This window comes from Oncorhynchus masou, chromosome 15 (genome assembly GCF_036934945.1).
Source record: "Oncorhynchus masou masou isolate Uvic2021 chromosome 15, UVic_Omas_1.1, whole genome shotgun sequence".
NCBI classification, from domain to species: domain Eukaryota; kingdom Metazoa; phylum Chordata; class Actinopteri; order Salmoniformes; family Salmonidae; genus Oncorhynchus; species Oncorhynchus masou.
Genome location: NC_088226.1, coordinates 572,281 through 586,873, shown reverse-complemented (window position 1 = coordinate 586,873; position 14,593 = coordinate 572,281). Strand labels below are relative to the sequence as shown.

At 41.4% G+C, this 14,593-nt stretch overlaps 1 protein-coding gene and 1 pseudogene across 2 annotated transcripts; one reads left to right on the top strand and one right to left on the bottom strand.

The window, feature by feature from the left end:
* Nucleotides 1-4,406: 4,406 nt before the first annotated feature.
* On the bottom strand, nt 4,407-6,941 carry LOC135555266 (4-galactosyl-N-acetylglucosaminide 3-alpha-L-fucosyltransferase 9-like). 2 transcript variants are annotated; one of them, XM_064987579.1, is made up of 2 exons: nt 6,719-6,941; nt 4,407-5,640 (listed from the first exon to the last, which is right to left on the bottom strand). In XM_064987579.1, the coding sequence occupies exon 2, from the start codon at nt 5,617-5,619 to the stop codon at nt 4,573-4,575; it is 1,047 nt and encodes a 348-aa protein (XP_064843651.1). In that variant the 5' UTR covers nt 5,620-5,640; nt 6,719-6,941; the 3' UTR covers nt 4,407-4,572. The 2 variants fall into 2 exon arrangements, with proteins under 2 accessions (XP_064843651.1, XP_064843649.1); XM_064987577.1 differs by having other exon boundaries at nt 4,407-5,624; nt 6,719-6,939.
* A 4,598-nt stretch (nt 6,942-11,539) lies between these two features.
* On the top strand, nt 11,540-12,403 carry LOC135555213 (4-galactosyl-N-acetylglucosaminide 3-alpha-L-fucosyltransferase 9-like; annotated as a pseudogene).
* Nucleotides 12,404-14,593: the final 2,190 nt, after the last annotated feature.

The window sequence follows — 14,593 nt, the reverse complement described above, 5'->3', positions numbered from 1 at the left end:
GTATTATCCCACGTAATGTTATGTATTATCTCACGTAATGTCATGTATTATCTCACGTAATGTCATGTATTATCCCACGTAATGTCATGTATTATCCCACGTAATGTCATGTATTATCCCACGTAATGTCATGTATTATCTCACGTAATGTCATGTATTATCTCACGTAATGTCATGTATTTTCTCACGTAATGTCATGTATTATCCCACGTAATGTCATGTATTATCCCACGTAATGTCATGTATTATCCCACGTAATGTCATGTATTATCTCACGTAATGTCATGTATTATCTCACGTAATGTCATGTATTATCCCACGTAATGTCATGTATTATCTCACGTAATGTCATGTATTATCCCACGTAATGTCATGTATTATCCCACGTAATGTCATGTATTATCCACGTAATGTCATGTATTATCCCACGTAATGTCATGTATTATCTCACGTAATGTCATGTATTATCTCACGTAATGTCATGTATTATCCCACGTAATGTCATGTATTATCCCACGTAATGTCATGTATTATCCCACGTAATGTCATGTATTATCTCACGTAATGTCATGTATTATCCCACGTAATGTCATGTATTATCTCACGTAATGTCATGTATTATCTCACGTAATGTCATGTATTATCTCACGTAATGGCATGTATTATCCCACGTAATGTCATGTATTATCTCACGTAATGGCATGTATTACACACACACACACACACACACACACACACATCCCACGTAATGTCATCATCCAACAAAAAAGTGTTACTCACTGTCAGAGGTTGCTGATAACATTTTAAACAACACGTTGCATTAAACCATAGGTTTGCCCGGATGGACATGAGAAAGGGATGTGTTTCGGTGAGGGGGGTATTTTGGGGGACTGTACGTGAACATCACTTGGGAAGTCAGTGTGTAGCACCAGTCTACATGGAACTGTAGTCGTTATAGTAGGGGGAGGTGCATCGACTGACTGTCTGCTGTTTCTTCACCGAGCTGGAACATTTTACCATCAGACAAATCTCCCTCCCCCACTCGTTCCCTCACAAAATCCACACACACACACACACACACACACACACACACACACACACACACACACACACACACACACACACACACACACACACACACACACACACACACACACACACACACACACACACACACACACACACACACACACACACACGTCAACCCTCCTTCCATTGCCTCACGCCTCCATTTTTTTCCCTCTCCATCAACTCTGTGACACTCAGCAGTGAGCCGTGACATTACAGAAAAACAGAGAGGGTGGTAGAGAAAAGAGGGAGGTTGGGGAAGTAACACACGAGAGGGAGAAAGTTGAAAGGGAGGAGAGAGCTAAATTTACAGCAAGCAAGCGTGCGAGAGAGAGAGTGGTAGAAAAGAGAGTGGGGGACATGTGATTTCTTCAATGTCAGGAGGTGACGTGAGGACGGCTGTTGCTGGGGGTGAAGGAGCGGTGAAGCAGCAAACTCGATGGCCCACAGATCTGATGAGGGACTGGTCCCCTTGAAAGAAAGAGCTCAATAATTTACAGCCAAGCGGGGGAAAGAGGGAGAGAAGAGAGCAGCAAGAAGAAAGGATAACAGAGAAGGGACTGTTGGGAGACAGCCATCAGTAATGGACAGGTACACTACGTGACCAAACGTATGTGGACACCTGCTCGTAGAACATCTCATTCCAAAGTCATTGGCATTATTATGGAGTTGGTCTCCCCTTATCTGCTATCACAGCCTCCACTGTTCTGGGAAGGCTTTCCACTAGATGTTGGAACATTGTTGCGGGGACTTGCTTCCATTCAGCCTCAAGAGCATTAGTTAAGTTGGGCACATGTTGGGCGGTTAGGTCTCGTTTGCAGTCGGCATTCCGATTCATCCCAAAGGCATTCGATGGGGTTGAGGTCAGGGCTCTGTGCAGGCCAGTCAAGTTCTTCCACACCAATCTTGACAATATATTTCTGTATGGACCTTGCTTTGTGCACGGGGGCATTGTCATGCTGAAACAGTAAAGGACCTTCTCCGAACTGTTGCCACAAAGCCGGAAGCACAGAATCATCTAGAATGTCATTGTAGGCTGTAGTGGTAAGATTTCCCTTCACTGGAACTAATGGGCCTAGCCCGAACAATGAAAAACAGCCACAGACATTATTCCGCCACCAAACTTTGGTTGGTACTATGTATTCAGTGTTCTCCTGGCATCTGTCAAACCAAGAGTCGTCTGTAGATGTATTCTACCTCTTTTGAAAACCACAGAGCCAGTCCCTAGACGCATGACTAAGTCTCAGAGTAAACACTGTCATCTATCTCATATGTGTTACCACATAGGGAGGTAATGACGACATCAATATGGGAATTTAAAATACATTAGTGGAGGTTGGAGATAGAAATAGAACAGAAATATAGAAATAGGAGGTAGAAATAGTAATATTCTAATAGTTTCCATGACCAAAACATAATGAAACTTGAGGAAGAATGTTAGGGTTTTCTGTATGTACTGTACAGTTAATAAAGCATTAGAAGGGATCCTTCAAAGGGCAAGGGGATGTAAGAACGGGTGAAAGTTGTGGGCAGACTTAAGAGTTCTTCATGATGCAGTCATTTTACACTCATTCCCAGGGCCACATTCTATTCTCTACATTTGAAAGAGCCGAAGAAAAAGTCATGGAGTTGTTCATAAGTTTGGGTGATTATAGCCACAGCTAATTAGCGGCAGGTTTCAATTAAACCATTAAGCAACAAGCTAATCTCCACCATTTCTCCAACCTCTCATTTGAGCTCAGATATTCATTCATTTGACAAATGGTATTCATTTTCTCACATATATAAATATTCATATTCACACTGATGCAAATGGTTTTTCAACAATGTAACATGCATGTGTACAGTGGGGTTGCAGTGCTGTCTAGTGGTCGCCAGGTGTACTGCAACATATTAATTTACGTCTTTCAACTCCCTTGGGTGGCAGTAAGAGTGGTGTCTCATACTAACCCATTGTATTGTATTGGAACAGGTGTGTAAACTGGGTTTACTAAAGTCATTGTGCTGGAGACCACAGTAGTACATCAATCTTTCTTTTCCTAATTCATACACTGAATCTCTGAGTCTGTGATCAATCCCTGTTGCCTAACAGTGGAGCGAACAAGGTCCCTTAACGTGTGAAAATACATGACACATTCATTGTGACAACCTAGCAACCATAGTACAGTAAAAGGCAATTGCCTAACAACTGTTGACAGTACAGGGAGTTCTACCTGTATATGAGCGAGACCTACCGTACATTACCCTTTATCACGTTCCCAATCATGTGGTTTAGAAAAAGCAGGACTGATCGCAGTGGAGTCTCTCACAGAGTCTATTCCAGTGACCAGAGGGAGGAGAGCTAGAGTACCTTCAACAGTAACCAGACTTTCTCAACAGGCATTACAGTTCAAAACCAAATCGCTCACAGTAATGTTAATAGGGTCTTTTTGAGAAGTGTAACTTGGACAAAATAACTTTTGATTTCACCTAATTTTAACAGTCTGTCTAAAAGAGCACATGTAAAAAAAATACATTTTACCCCCATCTCAATCTCAACTATAGTAAGGGCCTATTAAACGCCCAAAAAAAGTAACAGGGCTGATGATTCTTTCTTCAATAAGCCATACATCCACTTGTGACAGGGGAACGGAAGATTGGTGCAAAAGGGAGTGGCAATTGAATGAAAGCCTGTCTATGAGTAACAGGGTTGACGTGATCTGCTCGAATAGTTTCACCATATTTCACCATACCTGAACAAGGCAGTTAACCCACTGTTCCTAGGCCGTCATTGAAACTAAGAATTTGTTCTTAACTGACTTGCCTAGTTAAATAAAGGTAAATATTAAGTTCAGTTCACATAACAGGGTTGACCTTAAAATGAGGGCCAGACGTAAATGAATTACATGAAATAAATAAATCTTCAGAGATTACTTTGTCCAAGTACAATAACTACGGCTTTACAATGATGTTGAAACTTGGAGAAATTTGGGGATTAAGTGGGTTAAAATGTTCCTAGAAGTGACACAGGGTTGATGGAGGGACATGTCAAAAGGCTACATTTTGGCACTTCAGCAAGCCTTTATACATATCTGATTAATTGAATTCTCCATTCGGTCTCTATTAAAAAGGGCACTTTGTTATAACAGGCTTTTAAAATGTAATATTAGTGCAGAACATTGTGCACCAATATAAAAGGGATGCGAAAGACACTCTTTTAGTGGAACGAGCCAATAGTAAACAAGCAGATAGTGGTGGAATGTCACCATCACACTGTTTTCATCAGTTAACATGTGGTAGAGCAGTAGCGAAGAGCACAGAAGTAAAAAATATATAAATATGACTTGTAACACCCCATGAATTGTTCAAGTGGGGGAAGTTCGGTGAATGTACTTTAATGAAATATCATTTTTGGCACTTCTGCTGTTCTGTAAAAGATACATATTGCTCAGTTCCCCCCCATCCCTGACTATGGAGAAGTGGATATCGTTCATTTGTAGTAGATTTGCTCCAAATGTCTCAGTATCACTCCTCCCAGAACCATTTATAGAGCTCAGTAACCATCCGATTCTCAGGGTGGTCCCTGATGTACTCACAGCTGTTGCAGGCATTCTGAATGGGGAAGCTGTTGATACGGACTGTGTGGATCCTCTGCCACTTGAAGTATTTACGGTACATCTCCTCATTCTCGTTCAAGAAGAGGAGGTGTTTGGCCAGGGCTCTGGGCGAGCGGAAGTCATCCACATGGATGAAGGAATCTCCAGGGATGAACTTCTCATAGTTCCCTCTTGTCGGGCCCATGACCACAGGAACTGCGCCCAACTTGAGAGCGTTATATAGTTTTTCTGTGATGTAGTCCTTATGGACGGAGTTCTCAAAAGATAAGTAGAATTTACAGCTGGCCATTATCATTCTGTATTCACTAAGAGATACCTTTTTGTTGAAAGGGTCCCCGTAGGTGTGAATCCTGATGAATTTGCGCAGCTCCATGTAGTACCAAGTCCTCTTGTGTTCTCGGTTCCAGTTGCTAACGATCCAACAGACCAGACGGTTTTTATGCGGGACAAACTCCTCCCTCTCTGTAGTCCGAGGGACGAGAGATCCATAAGGCATGTTGATGTCTGCATCCTGCCTGTAGTTCAAAGTCGCATTAAACAGATCTTCCAAGCCAGGTATTCTATTCGTGTGTGCCGGCGATTCGAAATTCATCCACACCCATTTCTGGAAGGAGGGCCGTGGTGCTTGGGGCAGGTTGGATAAATCCTCTTCGATTTCTCTGTGGTGGATGAGAACGGCATCCGCTTGACTGTACAGCTCTCTGTCCGCTGTCAGGTGACAGCCTTCGATGTTGTACAAGGACCTGCAGGAGTTCAGTTTAAAGGGATGGTCAAAGGGCCAGTGCCAGACCAGCACGGTAACATCCTGTTTGTGCTCCGCCTGGAAGTGCTTGGCCAGGACAGGGAGCCAGGTGATAGCTGGTCGGTACAGTAGACAGGTCAGCAAGCAGCCCAGCAGGAGAATGCCCATCAGGCTCCGGTGCCCAATTCTACAATTTGGTCCAAGACACGTCATTTGGCCTGCCAAAAGGAAAGGCTGCTCGTTTATAAGTTTATGAAGAAAAGGCAAACATCTAATCACTATTATTGCATGTATTCGTAAAGTTGACAGTGATTATTTTAGCACGAGGAATACTGGTCAATCATAAACTCAGACTACAGGCATGTTTTAGGGTTAGGGCATACATCTGCTGACGAGGCTAGTTCTCTATCAGCGGACCATTTCATTGGTTCACTAGTCATGCATATTATGTGGTTGTCATAACAGTAATCAAAGTCAATAAGACAAGCTTAGGTTTCTGTTAGGTTAGTGACTTCTGAAGTGACCGAGGCAGTGGTTGTCACTAAGATCCTGAGTTCACAGGACATGCTTTCCATCCAGAGAAGCCATGTGGTCAAACTTAACAAATACTCTGGATACTTATCCGGGCTATTGTGTGTATAGAGTCCACCCTCTGAACCAGAATATATCAATAACTATTGAGGATACAGTAAGACTATTGAACTAAGGAGCCATGGGACCCAATGTGTTGGGGGCTGTGATTTCACCCATGCCCGGGGTAATTAACTACAGGTTGCAGGATATGTAACCTAAAGGGCTACTAATGAGAGGACAGGTTCTACGTAAACATACTACGCAGTTAAATAAAGACAGCATGTTATACAACGGGAAATACCAGAGTAGACAATAAATTACATGGTAATAACAAACCTGTGTGACTGTTTTGATACCAACAAATTGCCATAAAGCCAGCTAATATTTAAATACATGAATATAACTATGTAGGATCTATACACACACACACACACACACACACACACACACACACACACACACACACACACACATACACACACACGCACACAGTATCTGATAAAACGTTAAATCCGATGTTTTCTGTTTCGATCTTGTCGGTGAAAAGAAACACAATCCTTTTTCTTACAACCAATGATACAGACTTGATCAAAAACAAACACATCGGAAACTCAACACTAAATCAGACAGACAGAGACTCCATTCAAACATAGAGAAGAGCTACATCCAATAATTAATATCTACACCACATTCCACACTGCTCTTCAAGAAAATAATATACTGGGTGAGGGGTGCTTACCTGCTAGCTCTGAGATTTGACTTTGAACTTAAACAGAATGATGTTGCTAGCTTTGACTAAAAGCCACACCTGACACCGAGCTGAGTCACATTGCAGTCATGTGCCTCCACATCCTTGAGTGAGGATAAGCCTAGAACTGGTGTACTACTGCAGACAGTGGGACAGCCTCTCTAGCCTTTGCCCTTCATGTCACACCTTAGACGCACTGCCCACTTCCCTGCCGTGTGCAATTTGTCAAAGAAATACACACCTTCATTATGTGCTTAGTTCTGTCAATGTGGGTTGGAGAGCGACCCTCCTGTAGGTTCTCACTCCTGCCCCAGAGTTGTAAATAACCTGGTGCAGTTTATCAACTAGCTAATTATTAGAATCAGGTGCGCTAGATTAGGGTCGGACCGCGTAACATAATCTCCAATCCAAGAACCTGAAGTAAATCATTAGGCCATGGCTATCCTCTTCCTTTATTAAAAAACACCTCACATGAAATGAAATCAACTGTCATTATTTTGCCTCCTAAAAACTATAGAAAAGCTCAGTGTATTAGTGAGCAGTTATCTTCATATTATTCCTATAACTGCATTCTCCCTGTTCTCCTCTTTATATCAGCGAGACGTGGCTTTTGTTGAGCAGGGGACGGCTCACCTTGATGTGTTTCTACTCGCCATTCAGCACCAGGTATGTTTCCCTCGCCCTTAATTACCTAAGGATATGGACATGACCTGGTGAACAGGACCTTGGTATTTGCCTCGGTTGTATTCATTAGGGCAAAACGGAAAATCTGCATTTCTTATTGGACAAGTTCAGTCTGTTTACCTCTGTTTGCTTTAGGGTTGCAACACTAACATAACAGGGAGGCTTTGTTTGAACAAGTCAATGCGTTGTTGAACTTGAATAGGCTCTAACTGCTATATTAATGGATTATGTGTATGACGAGATGTAGGGTGTTATAATGCCGTATAGCAGGGGTGTCAAACTCATTCCATGAAGTGCCTACTGTCTAGAAGTTAGTTTTTTACTTTCAGTTATGCCCCGGACAACCAGGTGTAGGAGTTCCTTACTAATTAGTGACCTTAATTCATCAATCAAGTACAATGGAGGAGTGAAAACCTGCAGACACTTGGCCCTCTGTGGAATGAGTTTGACTCCTGGACCGTATAGGATCAGTGAAATGACTGATTATGGACACATTAGGTAAAGTAGGATTACCTACGTCTATTCTATCATGATGAATGCTGGCCTTGTGCCTTTGACCCCTATTTTACAGGTGTTAATAAAGTTGCTATGAGATTTTGGCATTCATTCTTGAAGAATAGTACTTGTAAAATGTCTTGTTAACTGAGACCATCATAACACAAAATATATGCCTTTTAACTCCATTGTTTGTAAACAATGTTATTATATTATATCATCATAATTAATAATGACATAATTAGATCATTACACTGCATAGCTTCAAGACATACTAAAACTTTAGTTAAATCATTTTGATTTCATGGCTGGTCCTGAGAGTGGTTACATTTCTCAGCCCCACAGCTCAGCTGGTTACCAAACTGCCCTTATTGTGGAACCAGTTGCATCAGCTTAAAAACAAGCACATCTCATTGTGGTGATACAGTACATGAGCGGAGCATTGCATTTATGACCACCATTGCTAGGAAATTACATGCATTGTCAGGTAAGAGACACAATTGAGGACTGGGCCTGTTGTTACAGTATTTAAGTCATCCTTTTTGTTCTGGTAGTGTATACTGAACTGGCAGAAAATAAATGCCGGACAGTGGTACGCTAAGCCAATATAAATGTTTATGCCTTTTCCTAACCTCACTGAAACAATAACCCTCATTCCTAAACCTAACCTTAAAAAACTTAGACCCCTATGCCTAACCTTAAATAATCAAATCAAATCAAATCAAATTTGTCACATACACATGGTTAGCAGATGTTAATGCGAGTGTAGCGAAATGCTTGTGCTTCTAGTTCCGACAATGCAGTAATAACCAACAAGTAATCTAACTAACAATTCCAAAACTACTGTCTTATACACACAAGTGTAAGGGGATAAAGAATATGTACATAAAGATGTATGAATGAGTGATGGTACAGAGCAGCATAGGCAAGATACAGTAGATGGTATCGAGTACAGTATATACATATGAGATGAGTATGTAAACAAAGTGGCATAGTTAAAGTGGCTAGTGATACATGTATTACATAAAGATGCAGTGGATGATATAGGGGGAGAGGATAGTGGTGTTGGTACCTCACTTGACTCCATAATGCCCATCATAGGGAAGAGGATGACAGGCAGCAGACCGGTCACAGCCAGGGGCATACACTCTGTACACCAGTACAGGGCCGTCAGGATGATCACATAGCCACAACTAGCCTCCTGTACACACACACACACACACACACACACACACACACACACACACACACACACACACACACACACACACACACACACACACACACACACACACACACACACACACACACACACACACACTGTGAGAGGGCTGTTGTGGTAGGTAGCATACAACAACTATAATAATTTAGACCCCTATGCCTAACCTTAAATCATTTAGACTCTTATGCCTAACCTTAAATAATTTAGACTCCTATGCCTAACCTTAAATCATTTAGACTCCTATGCCTAACCTTAAATAATTTAGACTCCTATGCCTAACCTTAAATCATTTAGACTCCTATGCCTAACCTTAAATAATTTAGACTCCTATGCCTAACCTTAAATAATTTAGACTCCAATGCCTAACCTTAAATAATTTAGACTCCTATGCCTAACCTTAAATCATTTAGACTCCAATGCCTAACCTTAAATAATTTAGACTCCTATGCCTAACCTTAAATCATTTAGACTCCTATGCCTAACCTTAAATAATTTAGACTCCTATGCCTAACCTTAAATAATTTAGACTCCTATGCCTAACCTTAAATAATTTAGACCCCTATGCCTAACCTTAAATCATTTAGACTCCTATGCCTAACCTTAAATAATTTAGACTCCTATGCCTAACCTTAAATAATTTTGACTCCAATGCCTAACCTTAAATAATTTAGACTCCTATGCCTAACCTTAAATAATTTTGACTCCAATGCCTAACCTTAAATAATTTAGACTCCTATGCCTAACCTTAAATAATTTAGACTCCTATGCCTAACCTTAAATAATTTTGACTCCAATGCCTAACCTTAAATAATTTAGACTCCTATGCCTAACCTTAAATAATTTAGACTCCTATGCCTAACCTTAAATAATTTAGACTCCTATGCCTAACCTTAAATAATTTAGACTCCTATGCCTAACCTTAAATAATTTTGACTCCTATGCCTAACCTTAAATAATTTAGACTCCTATGCCTAACCTTAAATAATTTAGACTCCTATGCCTAACCTTAAATCATTTAGACCCCTATGCCTAACCTTAAATAATTTAGACTCCTATGCCTAACCTTAAATAATTTTGACTCCAATGCCTAACCTTAAATAATTTAGACTCCTATGCCTAACCTTAAATAATTTTGACTCCAATGCCTAACCTTAAATAATTTAGACTCCTATGCCTAACCTTAAATAATTTAGACTCCTATGCCTAACCTTAAATAATTTAGACTCCTATGCCTAACCTTAAATAATTTTGACTCCTATGCCTAACCTTAAATAATTTTGACTCCTATGCCTAACCTTAAATAATTTAGACTCCTATGCCTAACCTTAAATAATTTAGACTCCTATGCCTAACCTTAAATCATTTAGACCCCTATGCCTAACCTTAAATCATTTAGACCCCTATGCCTAACCTTAAATCATTTAGACCCCTATGCCTAACCTTAAATCATTTAGACCCCTATGCCTAACCTTAAATAATTTAGTATCCTATGCCTAACCTTAAATAATTTAGACTCCTATGCCTAACCTTAAATAATTTAGACTCCTATGCCTAACCTTAAATAATTTAGACTCCTATGCCTAACCTTAAATAATTTAGACTCCTATGCCTAACTGTCACACCCTGACCTTAGAGCTTTTTGCGTCTCTATTTTGGTTTGGTCAGGGTGTGATTTGGGTGGGCATTCTATGTTCTTTTTTCTATGTTTTTGTATTTCTTTGTTTTGGCCGGGTATGGTTCTCAATCAAGGACAGCTGTCTATCGTTGTCTCTGATTGGGAACCATACTTAGGTAGCTTTTTCCCACATGATTTTTGTGGGTAGTTAATTTCTGTTAGTGGTTTGCACCTTTCAGGACTGTTTCAGTTATTCCCTTTGTTATTTTGTGATAGTGTTCTGTTTTAATAAAGAAAGCATGAACACTTACCACGCTGCGCTTTGGTCCAATGATTCCTCTTCTTCAGATGACGAATATCGTTACACTAACCTTTTGTTTTCATTCTGTTGGTAGAATATGCACTTCCTTTATGTTTGGTTATTCATCTCTTTTATTGTCTCTTATTAAAACAATTGATCACTTTCATTGTTTTACTGTGAAGTGTGCTGCGATTTTAAATGCAAAGTTTGATTTAATGCAATTTGATTTTGGGATCAAATCCCTTTAAATTCCTGACTGTTGAATTGGACAAGGAATTCCTCTGTAAGAGTCAAGTCCAATTTGTGAATTGATTAGACTGTAGTTGGAAGTGAACTTCTTTCCTCGGAAGGAAACCCTGAAAGGATTAGTTTTGTATATTTACATAATCTATAAAGTCATCAATGTCTTATTTTATTATCCAATGTCTGATGAAACCAACTCTCAACGCACATCATTATGTCTTCATCTGCATTGTGATCGGCTGTGCCCGAACTATGTTCTACCATGGGCTGTCACCATGCCATACAAAGGTACAGTCAGAGGCATCGAAAGATCTCTCTCCAGTTCAACCCAGGTCACAAGACAAAGACACCATACTACTGGTCTGGTTCTGGCACTTCAAATATCACTTTGACCTCACATCCTGCAGGTCAAACGTTCAACATCGAAGGCTGTCATCTGACAGTGGACAGGGAGCTGTACAGTCAAAGGGATGCCGTTCTCATGCAACCACAGAGAGATCCAAGAGGATTTATCCAACCTGCCCCAAGAACCCCAGGCCCACCTTCCACAAATGGGTGTGGATGAATTTTGAGTCGCCAATGAACACATGTAAGACATCTGGACTGGGCAAACTCTTCAACGTGACGTTCAACTACTGTTGGAATGCTGACATTAATGTGTGCAAGAGATTACTTTTCAAGAACAGTGAGATTGAGGAAGACCTACCCATTGAGAAGAAGGTTACAAACTGCTGGATTGTAAGCAACTGGAACGGGAACCATTATAGGGTCAAATATGACCAACTCCTGAGCAAGTTCATAACTATCAACACATATGGAGCCCACTTTAGTAACAAGCAAATTAATAATGAAGAATAGACAAGCACAGTCGCCAGCTGTAAGTTCTACTTGTCATTTGACAATATGAGAGAACACCCTGACTATATGACTGAGAAACTGTTCAATGCCATGAAGTTGGGCTCTGTGCCAGTTGCCCTAGGACCGCCCAAGCAGGTTTATGAGAAGTTCATCCCAGGTGATGCCTTTGTCCATGTGGATAATTTCTCCAAACCGGAGAAGTTGGCTCAGTATCTACAGGGCATGAGTGAGGATGAATACTCTAAGTTGTTCAGGTAGAGGAAGTTCTTCAAAGTTAATTGATGTGTCTTTCCTATTAACCATGCCTGTAGACCGTGCCAATTTGGCCATCAGAAACAGCAATACCAGGTCACAACCAATCGGATCCAAATGGCACTGGGTTAGGTGCATGAATTGTTTCAGCAACTGAGCAGATTTCTGCCTGATCCACATTAGGCTGCGGCCTGTGAAGCCTAAGCTAAATTGGAATGAATCATTTCTAACAGACGTATGTAAATAGTGGTGGAAACCCTTGATTCTGCAGTAGACTAGAGCTTATTTTGCTTGGACATACAGTTCATTGTAATATGACATCATGTCTATGTTAAACATACCTAGAGCCAAGAAACTCAATATTAGGTCAAAGGTGATCAGAGGATGGAGGCGCTACCAGGAGACAGGCCAGTACATCAGGAGACGTGGAGGAGACCATAGGAGGGCAACAACCCAGCAGCAGGACCGCCAACTCCGCCTTTGTGCAAGGAGGAGCAGGAGGAGCACTGCCAGAGCCCTGCAAAATGACCTCCAGCAGGCCACAAATGTGCATGTGTCTGCTCAAACGGTCAGAAATAGACTCCATGAGGGTGGTATGAGGGCCCGACGTCCACAGGTGGGGGTTGTGCTTACAGCCCAACACCGTGCAGGACGTTTGGCGTTTGCCAGAGAACACCAAGATTGGCAAATTCGCCACTGGTGCACTGTGCTCCTCACAGATGAAAGCAGGTTCACACTGAGCACGTGACAGACGTGACAGAGTCTGGAGACGCCGTGAAGAACGTTCTGCTGCCTGCAACATCCTCCAGCATGACCGGTTTGGCGGTGGGTCAGTCATGGTGTGGGGTGGCATTTCTTTGGGGGGCCGCACAGCCCTCCATGTGCTTGCCAGAGGTAGCCTGACTGCCATAAGGTACCGAGATGAGATCCTCAGACCCCTTGTGAGACCATATGCTGGTTCGGTTGGCCCTGGGTTCCTCCTAATGCAAGACAATGCTAGACCTCATGTGGCTGGAGTGTGTCAGCAGTTCCTGCAAGAGAAAGGCATTGATGCTATGGACTGACCTGCCCGTTCCCCAGACCTGAATCCAATTGAGCACATCTGGGACATCATGTCTCGCTCCATCCACCAACGCCACGTTGCACCACAGACTGTCCAGTAGTTGGCGGATGCTTTAGTCCAGGTCTGGGAGGAGATCCCTCAGGAGACCATCCGCCACCTCATCAGGAGCATGCCCAGGCATTGTAGGGGGGTCTACTGAGCCTCATTTTGACTTGTTTTAAGGACATTATATCAAGGTTGGATCAGCCTGTGGTGTGGTTTTCCACTTTAATTTTGAGTGTGACTCCAAATCCAGACCTCCATGGGTTGATAAATTTGATTTCCATTGATAATTTTTGTGTGATTTTGTTGTCAGCACATTCAACTATGTGAAGAAAAAAGTATTTAATAAGAATATTTCATTCATTCAGATCTAGGATGTGTTATTTTAGTGTTCCCTTTATTTTTTTTGAGCAGTGTATATTTGATCTGTTGTAATGGCCAGGTATATTCTCTGATTAATGTGATATTTCGTTTCCTGACACAAGAACAAGCAAGTCGATCAGAATATATCATGAAGTACCCAAAATTGTTCTCTGTCTAGACAGAAAAGACTTTGAAGTCAGATTTTGCAGTTACTTTTTTACATAGCTACTGCTTTTGCCTTTGAGGGCAGTATTGTGGGTTTTCTTTGTATTGAAATAACATTATTGTGTATACTTTTTTATGTTATGTATGTAACTTTCTTCATTTAAAATGTGTTTGAAGGCATTCTGTTGTGGGAATAAGTTGAGAATGTGTTGGGAGCAGGTTTGGGTAGGTTACTTTCTAAATGCAATCCGTTACAGTTTCTAGTTACCTGTCCAAAATTGATATCAGTGACATAACGTTTGGATTACACAAACTCAGTAATGTAATCTGATTACTTTCAGTTACTTTGGGATTACTTTCCCTTTAAGCAGCATTAGAAGGTTGAACAACATCTATTGCAGGATAAATCAATGTTAGAGTTTACATAGATGGCCATTAATGGATGTTGCAGGTGCGTCGGCCGTGTCGGAGGGGGATCAGGGGTTGTCGGTGAACCGCAAACATTTTTGCTCCATGAACTGTGACCTCTCGCTCTGGCGAAGGGCGGTGGGGGATAGCAGGGC